Raw genomic sequence first — 19045 nt, 5'->3', positions numbered from 1 at the left:
CTTTAACAAGCATAAAATTGTGGAATCAGTTTGCCAAGCCCTGAGTGTTCCACCGCCACCAAAATAAAACAGAGCTCAAAGCCGTCAAGTGTCGAATTAATTCAAAATTTTATTGCACTATTAAATTTCTATGAACGAAAGAGTATAAACCGTATCATATAATTTTAATAATGAATATATATTCGTTCTTACGCTTTATTTTATTTGCGTTAAAATGGCCATTCGCGAACATTTTCAAATTCGCTTTTCAAACAATTTCAAACCAGCGTTATACAAATTCCGATAGTTCCGATAGTTCCTTATGGAAGCTAAGCTTGTCTGTAAGTATTTAAGATCTGGGATGTTTTCACACTTTCTTTTGCGAATTTCACACAGTATTGCTTTTGGGGTGAAGGGTGTATTTTCCCCACAAAGCGACGAACCCGTTGTAAACCGATCAATTGCAGCGATATAGAGTCCGACACAGCCCTTCAAACGTAAATTATTGTAATCAAAGGTTTGCAGCTGTCAAAAATCATTGGCGCCAATGTTTTCAATTGGCGTTTATGAACGCGTAGGGTTTGGGCAACTTTTCTAAAGTATGTAATTTGTACTAAGGATTGTGCTAGAATTTTATCAGTTGTGGATTGTAGTGATCATCAGCGCATGTAAGCAAAGAAATCCATTAAACATAAACAAAGTGTGTCATTTCAAGCTTGTTCTTTGATATACAGCTTTTCGCATGCGGAATCATACTGACGGAATCTAACCAAACAATACCTACTATCCAGCCAAGCGATGCCTTTGCTCAAGCGAAAACTTTTACAGAAAGTCACCGATGAACCATTGCAGGACAGCGATGAAGTGTTTGTGTGCGAGAAAACTGGAGAACTATTTGCCAACTATGACGATTTCTTTAATCGCACCATGCTGTTATCTTCCACCGTCTGGAGCTGTGCGATGACTGGCCGAAGCAACTTGACGTATGCGGACGCCCTTGAAAGTGAAAGATCTGCTAAACGTAGTCTAACCACAATTCCTGCTGCCCTGGCAGGTCCGATTTTGTTAATCGCCTCGCGGACCAAACGTACGGGAATACACGATATGGTCGGTGATGTTCACGGTTACGTGAAAGATGTTTACTTTAAGGGTGAAATCGTGCACACGAAAACGGGCGTTCCAGAAACGATACGAAAGGCCCAGATTGCACGGGTGGTAATGAGTGATTCGCCAAGCGAGTATAATCCGTCGCGTTTGATCTATCACGTCGAGAGCTGTGATGAAAAGACTCCTGCAAATTATTCCGTCCGAGGAGAATCCATAGTACGGCAAAAGAGCTGTTTGACACGGGAAAAATGTAAAATGTTTCTCCAGCAGCACGTTGAACGGGGGCCAAACAAAATGCTGTGCATCAAGACAGCTTCGCTAGAACAGTTTGTTACGTCTACCGGCTGCACCGAGGAGAAAGTGTTTTACGGACAGAAACCGAACTTTAGCGTTTCTAAAAAATTGCTCGCCCAAAAACACAGCCACAAGGATGCTAAGACAGAGACAGTCAGTATCGAGGAAAGTATCGATTCGATCGTCAAGGAAAACAAGCAAAAGGTGTCGAAAGCTGTTGCAAACAAAAAAGCTATCGCATTAAAAAAGGAAGAGCGCAAAGCAGAGCTGGCTAAACAGAAGCTTTTGGCCAAGGAACTAGAGGTGATAGAGAGGGCGCTTCTTCTTCCGCAGGTTGCGCTGGCACAAACGGAATACAGTGCCATAAAGGAAGATCTGGAACTTACGGATCAGCGTGTCATACCTCCAGCACGAGAGGTGCGACCGTTAATTGGTGAGGAAAATTTCCCCGACTTTCTTTTTATCTTAGAGTTTCTGAATACGTTTGGCGATTTACTCTCAATCGATACTAAATTTCCCGCTGGCGTTACGATGGAGTTGCTCGAGCAAGCTTTGCTGTTGAGGGAAATTAATGGACCCCTGAATGATATCCTACAGTTGCTGCTGAGTGTAATAGTTGGTGCCTTGAAAGATGTGGCAGCGTCTAATAAAGGTAACTTAGAACCAGGCACCAAAAAGGTGATCAAATGGTGCACCAAACAATTCTCTACCAATCTTACCGATCTGCCGAGGGATTCGACAACTGTTTCGGAACTAGTGCGATTGCATATAATCGCTTATAATCAAGCAACCCATGATGGCGATGCTTGTTTCGTTCTGATACGTGACCATCCACATATACTGCAGGCCTTAACAACGCAAACCATCTTCCAGTTGCCGGTTAAAAATGTTATGCAAATCATCTGTGCCCTTATTCACCAATTGTTGCTGACGGATGAATTTCTAGATCGGATGGAGCAAATTCGAGTAGCTCGCAACAAACTCAAAAACAATCAACAGGAACAGCAACGTTTACCACGCAAGACTGCGGCGCTAAAGCAGGATGCGCAGGAGAGCATGATAAAAACATTAGCATCCCATGAGGGTCAGATGGTGGGCAGTAAGTTGGAAGAATGTCGGAAGGAGCTGGAGCAAAAGTTGACCGCCGAGCTGGAACAAATCGAAACGGACGCTTGCCTTAAAATGAAGGAACTCCGAAGCGAGTGGGAGGCTTTGAAACGTAACTTCCACTGGTATCAAGTGCACCTAGGCTCCGATCGGGGGTTCCGTAATTATTGGCAGTTCCAATCGTTACCTGGTTTGTTTGTGGAGCATGATAGAAATGGTATTGGCCGTTGCCTAGAGCGAGTGACAAACAACATTCCTGGACTGGCACAATGTGAACAGAAGAGGCGTAAAAGGTATATTTCCGCTTCGATTCTGAAGTGCGCTGGGAACAGTAATGGAATGTTAGAAAAAGAGGAGAATGTTTACGAGCAACTCCTATTGCGCGGTAGTACTCTGCTAGAGCACAGCAACGTACGGGAAAAACGTAAAGTTGTACTGGATAAAGCGAATGTAAATGGTGTAAAAAGTGCTACTTCTTCGAAGATGAAAAAGGCAAAAGCGATTACTATTCCTATCGCGCATCCAACCAACCGCGAGTTATTCATGTGTACTGGTGATGAAGAGAACTGTCCTGTTCACACTTCCATCGATAACTCCCCCATTGCTAAGTGGGGCTTCTACGCAACGCGGCAGGAGCTGGATGCACTCATCAAAAGTCTCAACCCAAGAGGTCAACGCGAGCAAGCACTCCGTGTAGCATTAATGTTGTACCGTGAGAGCATAGAATCGAGGATGGAAGACTGCCCGATTGCGAATCTATCCATTCAAGTGAACGATCATCCAATGACGCCTACCAGTGTGATTGAACCGCAAAGCAAGGAGACTATGTCAGATATGCCACAAAGCGATTTACTCGAAACAATGTTCCGAGAGAGCTTGCTCGAACTGGAAACCAGAATTAGTGTCGGTGGTTTGGGTAAACTGAAGGTTAACAGTATCGACAAATGGCGCAATGCAATCTTGCAGGGTTCATACGATTCGCAAACCAATCAACTACAGTGGGGTGGATACGAGTCCAAAAATAATTCCTCTGGTGAGGAATCTGATGCGGAACCGGTTGATGTATTTGCATTGGGTAAGAAAGATCCAGGCAACAATCTACCAATTTCGACAAATACTAATGCATCTACCCAGAGTAACGATGCATCGCAGCTGTTCCAAGAACTGGTCCGTTCGATGGCTTCTGCGTTGCTTCAAGTCGAGCAAGGCATTGATATTAAATTTTACAGACATCCATTTGGACCGAAAGGAATTCACAAGGGCCCCAACTCGATCGCATACTGGCGATACCACTTTCAGAAAAGGATACTTCGTTGGGAAGCTTCACTAATGCGTGCCACTTCCTTCTCGCAACTGTTTCTACATTATCACGTTCTGTACGATGCAATACGATGGTCCAGATCTATCGAGCGAGCTGTCTGCATGGTTTGCAGGTTGCAAGGAGGTGATGCCAGCGTTTTGCTTTTGTGCCATGAATGTAGTCGGGCCTGCCACACGTACTGTCTGAAACCAAAGCTCAAGAAAATCCCTGAAGGTGATTGGTTTTGCACACAATGCATACAAGCAATGAATGACTCCGATGAACTGTCTATTAGTGAGGATGATTCGCCTAACGATAATGTTGAAGGTAATGCAAAAGAATCCACGTCCGAAGAATCGGAACACGGTGATTTCTCGCCGAGCGACGAAGACGATACGACCGATACCGATACCGATACCGATTACGAAGCAAGCGAAAGCGACGAAGATTACGAATATTACGAACCACCCGTCAAGTGCGTAAAGCGTCCCGCCAAGGGCGTACAGCCTCCCGCCAAAAGCATACAGAAGCAGACAGATACGAACGAAGGGCATGCCAAAAAAAGGAAACTTTCGAAAGACATAAGCACCTCAACCGCTAGACAACCGTCTCTGGACACCGGAGTGAACAAGATAAATGCTTCGGCTAGAGCAACCCGGTCAACTAGGAACCAGGGAAAGGAAACAATACGGAACGAAAGATCCTCGAAGCGTGTCCGACAAACAGAATCCAAGAATGTAAAGCATACCAAAAACAGAAAAGCTTCGGAAGACATTAATATCCCAACCACTGGAAGACGGTCGTTGCGAAATTCGAAATAGGAAGGTTTCCCTAGTTCATAATATTGTGAAGATAATTACAGAATTACGCAAAGCAAAAGCGGATGTGGTTTTAGTCGGTGAAATTCGTTTTTTAACTATTCTTTCTTATAAACAAATAATTTAAAACAAATTTTCGGATAATTAAATTTTAAACAAACCCAAAACCCATACTCGCGTAATTATTTGGTTGAATGTTGAAAAAATAGAAGGATTAGGATTAGTTTATTGAAGGGAGAAACATGCAGTGAAGTGAAATTTGATCTTTGCTATGAAGATGAGTCGGTTTAATTATTGATCCTGCTTGTGAAACGTTGATTTCGGTAGTATCGAAGAGCAATAGCGATTCCATCCCATCCCGACCCTTAAACGATGGAACGTAAACAACGCAGCATACCCGTGCAAGCGCACGTCAGTCCCGATTGTACCACCCAGCGTACGCAAGTAAAAACAAAAGGTGGTGCGAAAGAAATTGCAAAGCGCTGTTCGTGAAGGTAGCGGGGGGGCGGCAATGGTACCGGGGGCCAACACACCTGTCAAAAACGCGAAAGAAATCTGCAAAGCCCAATCCGCCAACGACGACGACGACGACGACGAACGATAACGTTGAACAATAACAATAACAGTAGCAGCAACATAACTAGCAACAACCTAGCTCAGCGCAGTGTTCGGTTTGCGCCACCAAATGTAGGTGAAGGAACATCGGAAAGAAGAAAAGTGAAACGATAATCCCCCCTTGAAAAGAGAAAGTATCTGGCGCTATCGCGTCGAGGAAGTCGTCTTCCTTTACGGGCATTATTTACCATTTTCGTGTGGTGTCCGTGCGTGTTTGTTGGTGCGTTATTCGAAGAATCGAATTCTCTTCAGGCCCCTGGCTGCGGAGAGGTTCCTTAGCTTGCTAATGCACTGCGTAAGGTTACTTGCGCTTTTCTTGCCCATTGTTTCCTAACCAGCACGGGAAAGAAGAACCTTCACCGTCTGGTAGGTACGTATCGTATCGTATAGTGGAACTCCCAAAAACGATTGTTGCAAACTAAAAAGTCTTTAACTCCGGCAAAGCAAAACACACAAAAAAGAAATGCAACCAAGAAGAATGTGTGCGGGTTAATTGTTGTTTTTTTTACTAATTTCTATCGTGCTTTCAAAAAGTAAAACGCACTACGTTGCTACCTTAAAATATGTTTCACTAAATCATCTTAATGTGACACAATCCTGTCCTGCGTGTATGTGTGTCAGTTATTTTATTTTTTTTTTGCTTTGCCTTATTTCGTGTTTCGTGTTGCTTATTTAGTGCGTCGTGCGTAACCGTACCGACGGATTGTGTCCGCCAAACGCGGACGAGCGAAAAAGTAAGGAAAAAGAATACATAAATAAACCGACGTAACGTCAAACGCGTCTCGCGGTATCGCTCGCTCCCGGTATAGCCGTAGGCAAAGGCCGCAAGTGATAAGGGGCGCGCTCGAGTTCAAGCTGGAACCTGTAACCCGAAGTGGTATAGGGTGGTGTGTTAACCACTGATCGAGCCCCTCCCTCCCAAGTGTTTTGATCGTGACCGGTTCTGAGGGAAATGTGTAACATTTGCTGCTGCAGGAATATTGGCAGTGTGGCGTGGTAGAAGCTGTTACAATCCGAACGGTGCTTTCTGTGAATTCTTCCGTGGTAAATACAGAAACATCTCGTGCGTGGAAATCTGTTCTCGGACGCTTCAACACCTGCCAGAGGGGAAAGAGGCGACGTTGATCGCGGCGCTTTAAACGTGTGTTCCAAAGCGCTTGGAAAAGCTGGGTGAACTATATCTAGGTCATCTGGTGGGGATACTGTTAACGCTGCTTGTCAACTTGGAGGAAGCAACCCGATTTTGGTCGAAAATACGGAGAAGAATGGATGGCAGCAGTGGAGGAGGAGGAGGTGGTGGCGGGGCAAACAGTGGCCCACCGAGCGCAGCCCTTCCTTCCTCGTCCTGCCTGATGGCGACCGATGCAGACATTACCACCTACCTTGGCAACTATCCACAGTATTCCTCGCGGCACTGTGTACCGGGCAGCAGGGGGGTTAGTGCCACTGCTGGGCTAGCAAACGGAATCACCTCTACCGGCCGGTGGGAAACAACGACTGCCAGTACGATACCGCGTAAGAAAAGCTGGTCCGAGCTGAAATCGATCGTTAGCGAATCGCGTCGACAAATGGCTACTACGATGGCTGCATCCTTTCCGATGAGCGTAAACTTTCGCACCCTGTCCGATGGGAGGACACGGGTGTACTTTCTCAGCCCTCCACCGGCAAACGGATGGGACACAATACTGTTTTTCGTGGATGTTCCGAATACTCAGGGTAAAAGGTGCGACAGAGAAAAGCACACGGAGGACAGCGATATCGATGCGGATGAGCTAAGGTCCGATGGTCGACAGAAGCATCATCTCGAGTGGCACCAATTGCTTGAGTCAGTGTTGGGCCATCTGCCGACAGCAAACTCCCGTGAGGTGCAACTAATGCTCGAACGAAAGCGTCTCTCCATCTGGGGCATCACCTCGTACGAGCTTCACAAATCGAGCGGCAAAATTGTGTTCCCTGCCTGCACCACACTGTACCAGTGTCTGGATACGGGTTACGAGGTAAGAGCGAAATAGAACGCCCCTCTACTGTCAATCCGGGAATGTTGGGAAGCTTCTTACTTACACTGACATGTCACGTTTTCTTTCACAACCTTTTGCAGGAAAATACACTCTTCCCTTCAGAGCTACGGTTTTCACAGCGGGCGGCAGTAATCGATCCACAGATATGTCCACAAAATTCGGACCTGGTAGCGTTCGTATGCAATGGAGACATTTGGGTAGTGCACACGCACAGTGGCCATAGTGAGCGGCTTACGTACGCTCATGATGGTCGCCGTTCATTTGCTGAGGATCCACTAACAGCAGGTGTACCGTCGTACGTGATGCAGGAAGAATTTAGTCGATACCAGGGTTTTTGGTGGCAGCCGGAGAGTCACGGTGAGTAGAAAGCATACATTTGTTTGAAGATCAAAAAAACAGATAATTAAAAAAAGAGTTTAAGATCAGCTTACTGTAGATTGTAATTTAACAATATTCGACAATCATTATTAAAAGATAAATAGTATTTTTCATGTACTGCAAGTATCAATAATTTTAAGACTTTTCATAAGCAATATTAAGTGATTAAGGAGCTTTTCCTGAAGCTATAAATTGACTTTAGGATTGCACTTCACCAACCACACCGGTACTCGTATCAACGAGGGCAAAGAACTCTGCGCCCTTGTGGCTATTTGTACTTGATGCTTGTTTCACATCAAACTGTAAGATAATCTATCCGCGCCTTGATTACGTTTACTTAACATGTGACATTTAATGTTGAACGTATGCTTTAGCACTCGATGATTTACATTAAGCTTTTTGTTTGCTATGTTCCCTTTGCGCTGGATGGATGATGTGCGGCCACGCTTGAATTAATTTCAATTGCACACCGATGGGCCTTGTAAACACTATTTTACCTCTTCCATATGGTTAATCTTGCAACTGTGCAACAAATCGGTAACATTATCCGGCATCCGGCTAACCGATATGTTCTGCGGAAACCTTTATAATGTTCTCCTCCATTGCACGCTTTGGTGTAAATATTACTCGCGGTTTCTTGGCACATTGGTTTGTAGCGTTTTTGAGTCTTGAATCTTCATCAATGGAAGTTCTTTCGAGCATAAAAAAGTATACAATTTTTATCATCTAATAATTGCTGCATCAATGTGCGATTTTGTCACTATAATAGCCGGTGAAAATAAGACAACTTTAATAAATGGCTCACCTTACACTTATTAAACACACTCACTTACTGGCTGACGGTTGCACGATCAACGCGAGCTTCTGATGTTTATGGTACACCCAGCAAGGTTCTCCCACCCTTGACAGATACGATCCAATCCCTTCCTTTGTATTACACCAAGCAGTGGACATGCATTTGGGAAAGGAATACTCTATGTGGTTATGTTTCTCACCATCGACATCATGCTCATGATCGTACGATCGTCTGTTTGTATAATTATAATACATCTCGGTTCGTTGCATTAGTTTTGCTTATTTCGCGATACTGTTAATTGACGCCAAATAGGGTGAATTTTGAGACACTAGACAAAAAACGAGAATGAATAAAACCTACCAAAAAACACAACCATCCTGTGTTTTTATCATGCCAGTGCACTGTAATAATTCATTGCATAGACATGTTTCCATTGCGTTAATTACGTTTTTTGTTCCTTTTTCATTGGTTGAATTTTATTGACTAATACGAGACGTTGTGTTTCGTTTAACAATGTTTTTTTTATTTTTTTGTTTTTATAATATTAACTACAACCCCGCTTAGGGCGGTCGATGGTGTGTGTGATACATAACGGCGTCATTTTCATACGACAGGATTAAATCCCTTCTGAACCGCATTTATTCTTCATAGTATATGAAGATAAACATTTATATGGATAAATGTTGTGGAAATTGTATTATTTTGTGATGAAATTAGTTAAAAAATATTTAACAACTCCTCTGTACCCACCATGGGACATGTAAACGATTTTTTTTACGAAATAACTGGGGTCGTTGATCCTCGCAATGCGTGTCCAATTCGGGTGCAGCTGTGAACGATTGGTGTTTTTCGGTAGGTTTATCGATGAATTGAAACCCAATTTAGCGGGCCATAATTTGAAATAGATAGAGAGAAAAAAAATCTGAAAAAATGAAATTGTGTGATGATCGAACGCGAACACGTGTGTGTGTGTGTACATGCGACCTTCACCATATCTGACCGCAATCTTCTTTTTGAATAGGTTTCTGGTGGTGAATGGTGACTGAATACTGAAGATATGATCAAATTTTCCGCCCAGGAGAGTTGGTTGGATGCTTTCTACTTTAACCAACCACACTGTACATATTGCCACATCGATGAGGTGTGCACAAATCGTGAATAAGCTGGCGACATGTTGACTTTAAAGAAAAACGCGACAAACTACACTTATGTTCACTGCGTGATGTACGTGCGATGTGAAATTTTACAAAACGTTTGGGTAATAAAATTAAAACCGGTTAATTGAAGCAAACAGAATGCACAACACAACCGAGCTTTACTTAAACATTGTAACAGTATCATTTCAGCATAAACAGAAAGGAATATTAATATGCTTTTCGAGTCAGAAGGAAAGCTTTTCTCATGCTGTAAAATTTTCTGAAACACCACACATTTTAAGGTTTGTCTTTGTTAAAAATCCCATTCAATACATACTTGCCTCAGCGGTTTTACAAAGCGGACAAACTCACACAAGTTTCCCATGCATAGTTATCCGTATCGACATCAGTCGAAAACAAAAACTTTGTCATGTTTTGCTAAACCACATTACCGAAACAGTACGAGAAAACCCGATCCACAAACAAATAATTATCAGGCATTCGATTGCATCTTAATGACCGGTGATTATGGCGGTGCCGGTTGAACGTGTGGTGCGGTCGATTGGGACAGACCGGCGTATGAGCAAAGCACAATAGGCGTTTTTCTACGATTGTTTCACACCTTCGATGATTGACTCTTCTGGATGCGATAGATATGATACATTAGCCGCACAAACTGCCCCCGGGTACGCTATGCTTCTTAATTCAATAAGCTGATTGGGCGTGTGTGTGTGTGTGATTGGGTTGTAATTTAACGAGTAATTTCAACAACTTCTTCGCACCATTTCAACATAGAACGCGCATATTGCGTTCAGCATACGCAAACGCATTCGTACCCCAAAAGCGGGCAAAAGCTTATCGATGGATATGCATGCATGCATGGGCGCATCTTGCACCCAACTACCCAATTTTTTGTTTCCTTTGCTGCTTTTGGCGATCAAGAAACGCACAACAGCACCGTTAAGCCGCGCTTATCGCTATTTGCATTGTGTGCAATGGTGTTTTAAGTGGCATTTTTTTCGTTCTTTTAACGTGTTAATGGTGTTTACCCTTGGTTGAATGATGATGCTCACGTAAAACGCTACTTTGGAGATGGTAAACGTTTAAAATTCATACTACTTTCCTGGTCCAAACAATGTCCAAACATCAAATAATCGTATCAATTTGCTAGTGTTAGAACAACGATCTTCGAAAATATCAGCTACTGTCAGTTACTATTTTTAAAGTGGTAACATTTTGCTGATCTTTTATGAATTCACTATTTTTCTTACGTTAAAGAAATACATTATAGCGAACTATGCTGTTTCACGCGCAGTTTCGAAGCAGCTGAACCGAGCGTTATCGAACGATCGCGATCACGATTTTCATCGATTATGCGACGTGTTTGAAATGTTTTAAAAATGTCGCCTTTCTTGCAAAAATGCCGCCTTTCTTGCAAAAATGCCGCGTTGATCTGTTCATGTCAACGGTTGAATCGAATCAAATAAATCTTTACGTAAAACAAAGTATCGACAGTTTCTTCCACCCAGCGTAGTGTCGCCCACTATCTTGCGGGAGTAATCTGGGAATGGATACCGTTGGTGTGTGATAATCTAATTATTCATATGGTTGAGGTTGTCACCGTTCGTTATGCGTTTGGTTCGTTTTTTGCAGATAATTGCATTGGTTTTTCTATTTAAAAGCACACACTTCTTTCCCGAAACGATATGTAACTGGGCGTAGCAATCACAATACTTTACTTAACTGTTTGTGCTGGTTGCAACTAACGTGTGGTCCGGTGCATCGCGTGTCACGATTTGTTTACACATGAACCTCCCTTGGCTCCCGAAATTTTTGTATCGAATGTGTGTGCAAATAGCTTTTTGGTATCCACCGAGGGGAAATGCCAAGCAATGAGGTTAAAAAGAGAACTTTTTTTTAAGGAGAGGGTAACAGAAAGGATTGCTTCAAAAGCCAAATATGACTCGATGTGTCTCAAGAAGAGGCTTCTTTCCCCCTACTCCCCTGGTTGAAAGCCGGCCGATTTTCATTTGTACGTGCCCACCACATACGGACACCCGGCCACTGTGCGCTATAACTATAAAACCGCCGAGTTTCCAGCACAGTAGCATCATTCGTCGGTGTTCTGCAGTAAGACACAGGTCGAATTTTAACCGAACCGTGTAGTATCAGCAGCATCAAGTGAACGAAAAACGTGTCTCTTAGTGTTTATATCGTAGTGATCTCGACAGTTTACTTGGGTACTTACAGTTGAATTACCTCCCATCTCCCCATTCAACCGTAAATCATAATGAAGGTAAAACAAGACACTCCTTACGGTGGTCCAGATCATTAAACTCGCTTCATCTTTGCTTTACAGTCTTTCATTGTGCTGTCTATGGCGTTGGCGCTCGTTGCCGGAGCCACTGTCGAAGGTGGAAAAGTCAAGCGAGGTGCTTGGGACTTTGGTTCGGGTCATGAATCTTCCTTCAGCAGCGGTGATTTTGGTGGGCATGATTTCGGTGGTCACAAGGAGGAGGTGAAACATGTGACGATCGTGAAGAAGGTACCAGTACCCTACCCAGTGGAGGTGACGAAACACGTGCCGGTAGAGGTTAAGGTTCCGTACCCCGTTGAGGTTGAGAAAAAGGTACCGGTCATTGTGGAGAAGAAGGTGCCAGTTGTGGTTGAGAAGAAGGTACACATTGATCGTCCCGTGCCGTACCCGGTGAAGGTACCGGTAAAGGTGCCAGTCATCCACAAGGAGTACGTCGAGGTGCCGAAACCATACCCGGTCCATATTGAGAAGCCGATACCGGTCTACATTAAGAAGCCGGTGTACATCGAAAAGACTGTTCCCGTGTCGATCCACATCAAAAAGAAGTCCCACTGGCACTAGGAGGTTCCCTTTTTTTTTGGGTGGTTAAGTTTTGTAAATAAATAGACTCACTAGAGACAGATCGTGCATGTCTGCTGATAGACATGGAAAAATATTTAATTGCCTTTTTTGTATTGCTTTTTGAGAATGTTCAAAGATGATATTAATCATCATCATCATAAGAAAAATAGTTTTAAAAAATTAAGAAAAGTAAGGAAAGTTCGAGCTTTTCTTTGGATACATTTATGTCAACTGAATAATATTTAAAACAGTAGTATTTTTTGCACCTATTTCTGAGTAATAATCTAGGAAGGACATTCCATAGGGAAAGTATTACATAACAGAAAAAAGTCTCTTTGAAAGCCGTATTCGGTTTGTTATCGAACTGTTTATTCATACCATACCGGCATCGTTCCTCCGTTAGTGTAAACTTAGTAGCATTTGTTGACCATTTGCCAGTAATAATTTATGCCGGTTGCCTCTGATTGACTTTAAATTTACAATCCGTTGTAGGCTGGCCATTAACCTGTCAAATACCGACTAAAAACGCTCCCATGTGCGAGATAATAACGTTCGATCATGTAATAATTACACACGGCCGGAGTATCTGGTCACCTTTTCGGGTCATCAGGCCATTAGATCGAGTGTGGATGAAAGTGAAAAGTGTACGAGCATCGCAACAATTCTCCGCGGCGACGGTTACACGCTTCATCTGATCGCGTCCATCGCAGCTAGATCAGTATTTGCGCAATCCTCAGGTTGCATTTAGACGACGAGATGCTGCAACTCACGCTTTGCTTCTGTATCTGCACATTGGGCAAATAAAGTACAAAGGATGACGTTAAAATTTATGTTAAAAATATTACAATGCAGTTTAATGTAACATAGATGTTGCTCAAATTTAAGTTATGATGAATTTATATTATCTACCCATTTCCAATTCTTTTTATGTAATTAATTGCTGTGTTTCATGCTTTTTTTTACAAATATTTTGATATCTACAACGAAACAAATTATGAACATTGATCATGCATTATTATGATCGATGCCCAGCTGTCAAAATAGTAGCGTAAGTTGCAAAAAGCGCCCTCTATCTACTAAGCTCATCTTCTAAATGGAGCCTTTACGGTTCAATGTGTCGTCGGTATGAAGCAAATTTCTATTAGGTTTTATATCGGCTGTTTTTGTCTACTTTTATTGCACTCCATAGTCGCGTTTACTTTGCACACTCACTTACAATGCAATTCGATTGAACAAATCGTTAAGTTATTGCAATGGCGTTTGAAAATGAGACTAAAAACTAGCTAAACCAGAGACATATCCTGCCGCATGCATCATGGTTAGTGGGATAGTGTTGAGTGGGGGCAAATAAAAGGGCAAAACAAATGCAATTCAGTCGCTATAATCGCTGAAGTCGATCTGGATTGAATTGTTATGCAATCTTCGTGGTACGGTACCAAAATAGAAGTGGAAAAAATCACTTAAAATAATTAACCATAAATGTGTTTATTTTCTTAACTAGTGTTGCAGTGCGAATGTTACAATGTACAAATTACCCCACGCGGAGTCATGTTTGTAATTTGCTACTAAGAGAACTTTGAGCACAATAATGCTAAGAGGAAGGGTCATTAGGCCACCAAAGAATGGTTTTTTTCCGAGTGTCGATTTAGCTTTATTATTTAATCGAGAAGGAATTTTTTTGATGAACGAGGGGGCATCACAAAACATTTTTTTAAGCTTTTTCATACAATAACTACAATTTAACAAAAACATTCAAAATCTCCTTTCACTTGATTGATGTCACACGCCACCGCCAAGTGGTAAAAGGTAGGATAAACACTGTGCTCTCATTAAACTACTCATGCAACGGCGCAGTGTGTAAAAATGTAAAATGAATTGGGGGCGCGTGCGCGTAAACACGTGATGGTTGTCCGATTGCGCAGGGATTGCGCATACATTTGGACAGGAAATGTAACTGGCCGACAGCACCACCACTGTTGACCAGGGGAACGATTTTCTTAGCCTGAGTTCTGCACATTACATGTCTCACAGCTGCCTCTCCTTTGCCTTGCTCACTATAGTGAGTAGATTTATTAGAAGTTGATCGTGTTTTCCTGCCGTAAAAAGTTATGAAAGCATCCTCAAAACACATATTCTGATATTTGAAGTGGCAAAACAATGAAATAAAAACTTCATATTAAACAGAAACCTCTTCAAACAAATAAAGTTGTTAGATGTAAAAGACAATATAAACATAAAAACATAATAGAATACAAGCATATCATTTGGGTGGTCCATGGTGGTTGTGGCAGCAGCGCCTGTTTTTACACGACAGAACAGGGCATCAAATCTCATCTGGAGCTTACCTCCATACGCAGGATTGTTTATCCTACTACAAGTCAAGGAAAGTCAAAAATAACTGAGGTCCTCTCTTGAGATTGTAGTGCCCCATAAGAAACAGAAAAAGAAGCATATCTCATAAATAACTATTTAGTAGTACCGACACATCTTTCAAAAGTATGTGTATGTTCATTAGTTTTTGTTCTTATTTCTTCTCTGTTTCCAGACGAAATCTATCGCATCGTGTACGAGGAGGTAGACGAGAGTGATGTTAGTTTATACACCTTTCCCTCTTCACAATCGTCGGGCAGAGACTACGAAGAGTATCGATTTCCGCGTGCTGGTACACCGAATGCAAAATCCAAGCTAAAGTTGGTCCAATTTCGACTCTCGGAAAACCTGCGTATAACGGACATTTGCATCAAAGAGCTGCAGTGTCCGTTAACGTTTGCATTTCCCTGGTTGGAATATATTGTGCGCATCGGATGGACACCGGATTCAAAGTAGTGAGTAGCGATCGTCACTAGTAAACAGTCCGAAATAAACACACTGCCGTACACGCTTCTTTCCCTTTTTTAGCATTTGGGCACAATTACTCGATCGTCCACAGCAGCGACTTGAGCTCGTACTACTGCCATTGGATAACTTTTGCGAAATCTACAGCAGCTCTTCGTCTTCGCCGAATTGTGGTGCGACTGGCACCACAAACACGACTGCCACCGGTTCAAACAGTACAGCTAGTGCACCATCGTACGGCTCCTCTCCCGGGCAGCATCCTTCCCAGCATCTTCACGGCCATCATGCACCACACCCGCAGCGAAAATCATCTTCCGGTTGGCGCTCACCGCTAGACAAATCTACGCGCCCATTGCAGGTGATCTACTCGGAAACGTCCAACAGCTGGGTGAATGTGCACGATGTACTACAGTTTGTTGAGCTGTCCGAGCAGGAGGTGACGTTTCTATGGGCTTCGGAGGAAACCGGCTATCGTCATCTGTACTTGATTACGTCTAGTCTTATCCCGCACGGAAGCAATAGTAGCGGCAGTAGTAGTTACAATAGCAATAGTGTCGGAAATCATCACAGCACAAACCTTAGCAATGTACATCACAAACATCACGGACATGAGGAAGCGACTAATGCCAACATTCAAGCAATATCTAGCGTATCCGATCATTCTCTTCCATCGATGGCTTGCATCGGCAGTACGCTGATACCACGCATCGTCAACAAGGTGACCCTTACCGGTGGTAACTGGGAGGTGCTGGGACGAAATGTGTGGTTCGATAGATTGCGCCAATTGGTGTATTTTATGGGTCTTCGGGAAACGCCACTTGAGAAGCACCTGTACGTGGTAAGTCTTGCGAAACCTAATCAACTACGACTACTTACCACGCCCGGTTTCTCGTTTACCGTCGAGTTTAACGATGTAAGTTTTTTAAAACACATAAGCTAGTTCTAGACTGAATCCTGACAGTTGCCAATCTCCACAGGACTGTACACTATTTCTACAAACGTACTGTAATATCTCGACGCTGCCATCGTGGGAATTAATACGAATAAGGCATGATGCGGACGGCAACAACAGCAATGGATGCAGTGTGTCGCCCTCTTCAGCGATTGATACGTTGGAATTGATCTCGGTGGGCTTTCTGGCCGAGGGCGGGCCCTCGGAAAATACTCAGTACAACCCCTCCATTTACAGCCCTCAGATCTCGACCGGGGACGTACTGTATGCGATGGTGTTCAAACCACACAATTTCATGCTTGGCGTCAAGTACCCAACCGTGCTTAATGTATATGGTGGACCGGAGGTGCAAACGGTTAGCAATACGTTTAAAGTAAGTTTTATCTGCGAGAATTTCTTTTAAACTCGTACAACAAAATGTTAATGTATATGCGTTTATTTTCTATTTATCAGGGAATGCGTCAACTTCGAATGCACATGCTCGCCTCGCAGGGATACTGTGTGATTTGTGTCGATTCTCGTGGCTCGCGGCATAGAGGCGTCGAGTTTGAATCATATATCCGATGCCGGATGGGCACGGTTGAATTATCCGATCAGGTCGAGGTGTTGAGAATTCTGGCCGATCAGCTAGGCTACATTGATATGGACCGAGTGGCAATACACGGATGGTCTTATGGTAAATGAATTCATAATACACATATTTCCACCATGTTCAATTGATTTAATATGCATTTTCTTTCTAGGTGGTTATTTAAGTTTGATGGGACTAGTGCAATATCCGGACATTTTCAAAGTTTCTATTGCTGGAGCACCAGTAACTAGCTGGGAATATTATGATACAGGCTACACCGAACGCTACATGGACCTGCCGGATAATAATCGCTCCGGGTATACTGCTGGTTCAGTGCTCAACTACATTCAAAAGTTCCCTGACGAGTAAGTTTATTTCTAGACTGTCCTTTCTTCTGGTCCGCCAACGCTTATCTCGTCATTCTATTCTACCTTTCCCACAGGGACAACCGTTTGCTCATCATCCATGGACTTATTGACGAGAACGTGCACTTCTATCATACCTCCCAGTTGGTCAGTCGCTTGGTTCGAGCGAACAAACCCTACCAGCTGCAGGTGTACCCGAACGAACGTCACTCGCTGCGTAACCTGGAAGCTAGCAAGCACTACGAGACGAAATTGCTATCGTTTCTGCAAAACCATCTTTGAACCAACGAGTTGAACAAAGCGAAACCAAAAAGTCCCGCATCTGGCAGAGGCCGTCGCCTGTTATGTAGTGGCGCCGAGCGGGGTTCGGTCTGGCGAAGATTGCGGCACGGTAGTTGCTGGTTTATCTTTCGCTGTCAGTCCAACCAGCGCAACCAACGATCGCTCGCTGGTTTCCGTCCGTCCGGATCGACGTCTCTCTCACTTTCAGTCGAATCAATACCAACGACCTGCTCGTTGCGCTCGTCGATGATGAGCTTAGTGCGAAAGCTACGGCTGTTTCGTTTCCGCGCACTGTTAGACCGGCGTTAAGCTAGACAGCAAAGACCATTGGCAACGCTTTTGTTCGTTCGTTTACTCGCTTTGAAAGCAATGCGCTGGTGCTCGCCATTTTATTTAAGAAAACAGATAAAAACTCGATTTAAGAAGCAAGTCAAATATTTAACTGATACTAAGCTACCAGGGGGAGCGTAATGTGGAAAACTTTTAAACATTAAGATCAGAGGAAGAAAAATATTGGCGACCTTGTTCTTCGTGTCCGTGCTCTGTTAACTGCCTTTCCTTGAACAGGCATCGATACAATAAGTTCTTCTTCCGGCATGCTGTAATTGTGAATGAACCAATGCCACTCTACCAGAAACGTATGCTCGCCATGTCCGTGTACATGTCTACGGGCATTGTTGGGGTCTTTTTTATTGTTTACATTTGTTTTGTGCAGAAGGAAGAAAAGCTGAAACGAAGCTTTCGCTGTTTAAGAGTGAAGTAAAAGTGTAAAAAATGTGTAAAAAAAAATTAGGTTGTGCCGTGCGGTTAGGAATTTGAATGTTTTAGAGGTTGTTACAAAGCAATTTTTATCCGTTTTAGACATTACATTTGTCACCGCTTACAAGAAGATTCTTATTTGCGCTTTGCTGGCAAAAAGTTGTTAGTCATTTTCATAACAAAAACAAAACAAAAAAATCACTTTACGTTTAGTCATTTACGGAACAAAACCATGTGTCTGTGTTTTCGCGTTTTCGCTGCTAGTTTGGAGCTTTAGTTCATTGTGTTGTTACATTTTTATTTTTTTAAACAAATATATAAGAACCCGATTACGATATTGTTTTCCCGCAAAGTGTAGCGGTTGTGTACTCATCGGTCCACTTAATAGTCGTTGGTGCTCGGCGACAAACAATCTCTGGCGTAACACTTAAAGCTTGGACCAGATACAAACGAATCACACCAATGTTTGATGCTTTTAACAGGAGGGAAAAAAATCCGACAGTACGCTTAAACTAATCACCGAGTTCTGAACACAACGTACGATAGCAGAACTTAACGAGCGACCTGTGTACGGAACGAATAAAATACTATGCTAAACAAAACGAACAATTGTTCTAAAAATCACGTTTGAAAAAAAACAGCGGGAAAGAAACGGTAGTGAATTTAAAATGCTTTTCATCAGTGAGCGTAAATGATCGTATGAAATTAACTTAAGATCCCAGCTTTTTAGATATTTGGAACCGATTTGATGTCGCTCAAATTGTGATAATCATTCCATTTAAGTTTGCACTGACTAATCATTTTCATCAGAAGTTTTTGATTACCTTTAGACTAAAATAGAGTAATTTAAAAAAA

At 42.9% G+C, this 19045-nt stretch overlaps 3 protein-coding genes across 3 annotated transcripts; all 3 read left to right on the top strand.

Annotated features, from left to right (window-relative positions):
• Positions 1-299: 299 nt before the first annotated feature.
• On the top strand, positions 300-4772 carry LOC125763286 (bromodomain adjacent to zinc finger domain protein 1A-like). The gene is made up of 2 exons (XM_049426216.1): positions 300-647; positions 714-4772. Exon 2 carries the CDS (start codon positions 778-780, stop codon positions 4606-4608), a length of 3831 nt encoding a protein of 1276 aa, XP_049282173.1. The 5' UTR covers positions 300-647; positions 714-777; the 3' UTR covers positions 4609-4772.
• Positions 4773-4894: 122 nt separating this feature from the next.
• On the top strand, positions 4895-18792 carry LOC125763288 (dipeptidyl peptidase 9). The gene is made up of 8 exons (XM_049426220.1): positions 4895-7217; positions 7319-7595; positions 14972-15251; positions 15325-16174; positions 16239-16586; positions 16667-16889; positions 16957-17149; positions 17227-18792. Exons 1-8 carry the CDS (start codon positions 6486-6488, stop codon positions 17429-17431), a joined length of 3108 nt encoding a protein of 1035 aa, XP_049282177.1. The 5' UTR covers positions 4895-6485; the 3' UTR covers positions 17432-18792.
• LOC125763293 (zinc finger protein 512B-like) lies at positions 10986-13300 on the top strand. Its single transcript, XM_049426232.1, has 2 exons — positions 10986-11844; positions 11908-13300. The coding sequence occupies exons 1-2, from the start codon at positions 11839-11841 to the stop codon at positions 12424-12426; spliced, it is 525 nt and encodes a 174-aa protein (XP_049282189.1). The 5' UTR covers positions 10986-11838; the 3' UTR covers positions 12427-13300.
• Positions 18793-19045: the final 253 nt, after the last annotated feature.

Source organism: Anopheles funestus, chromosome 2RL (genome assembly GCF_943734845.2).
Source record: "Anopheles funestus chromosome 2RL, idAnoFuneDA-416_04, whole genome shotgun sequence".
Taxonomy (NCBI): domain Eukaryota; kingdom Metazoa; phylum Arthropoda; class Insecta; order Diptera; family Culicidae; genus Anopheles; species Anopheles funestus.
This window is presented reverse-complemented; position numbering and strand designations above follow the sequence as displayed.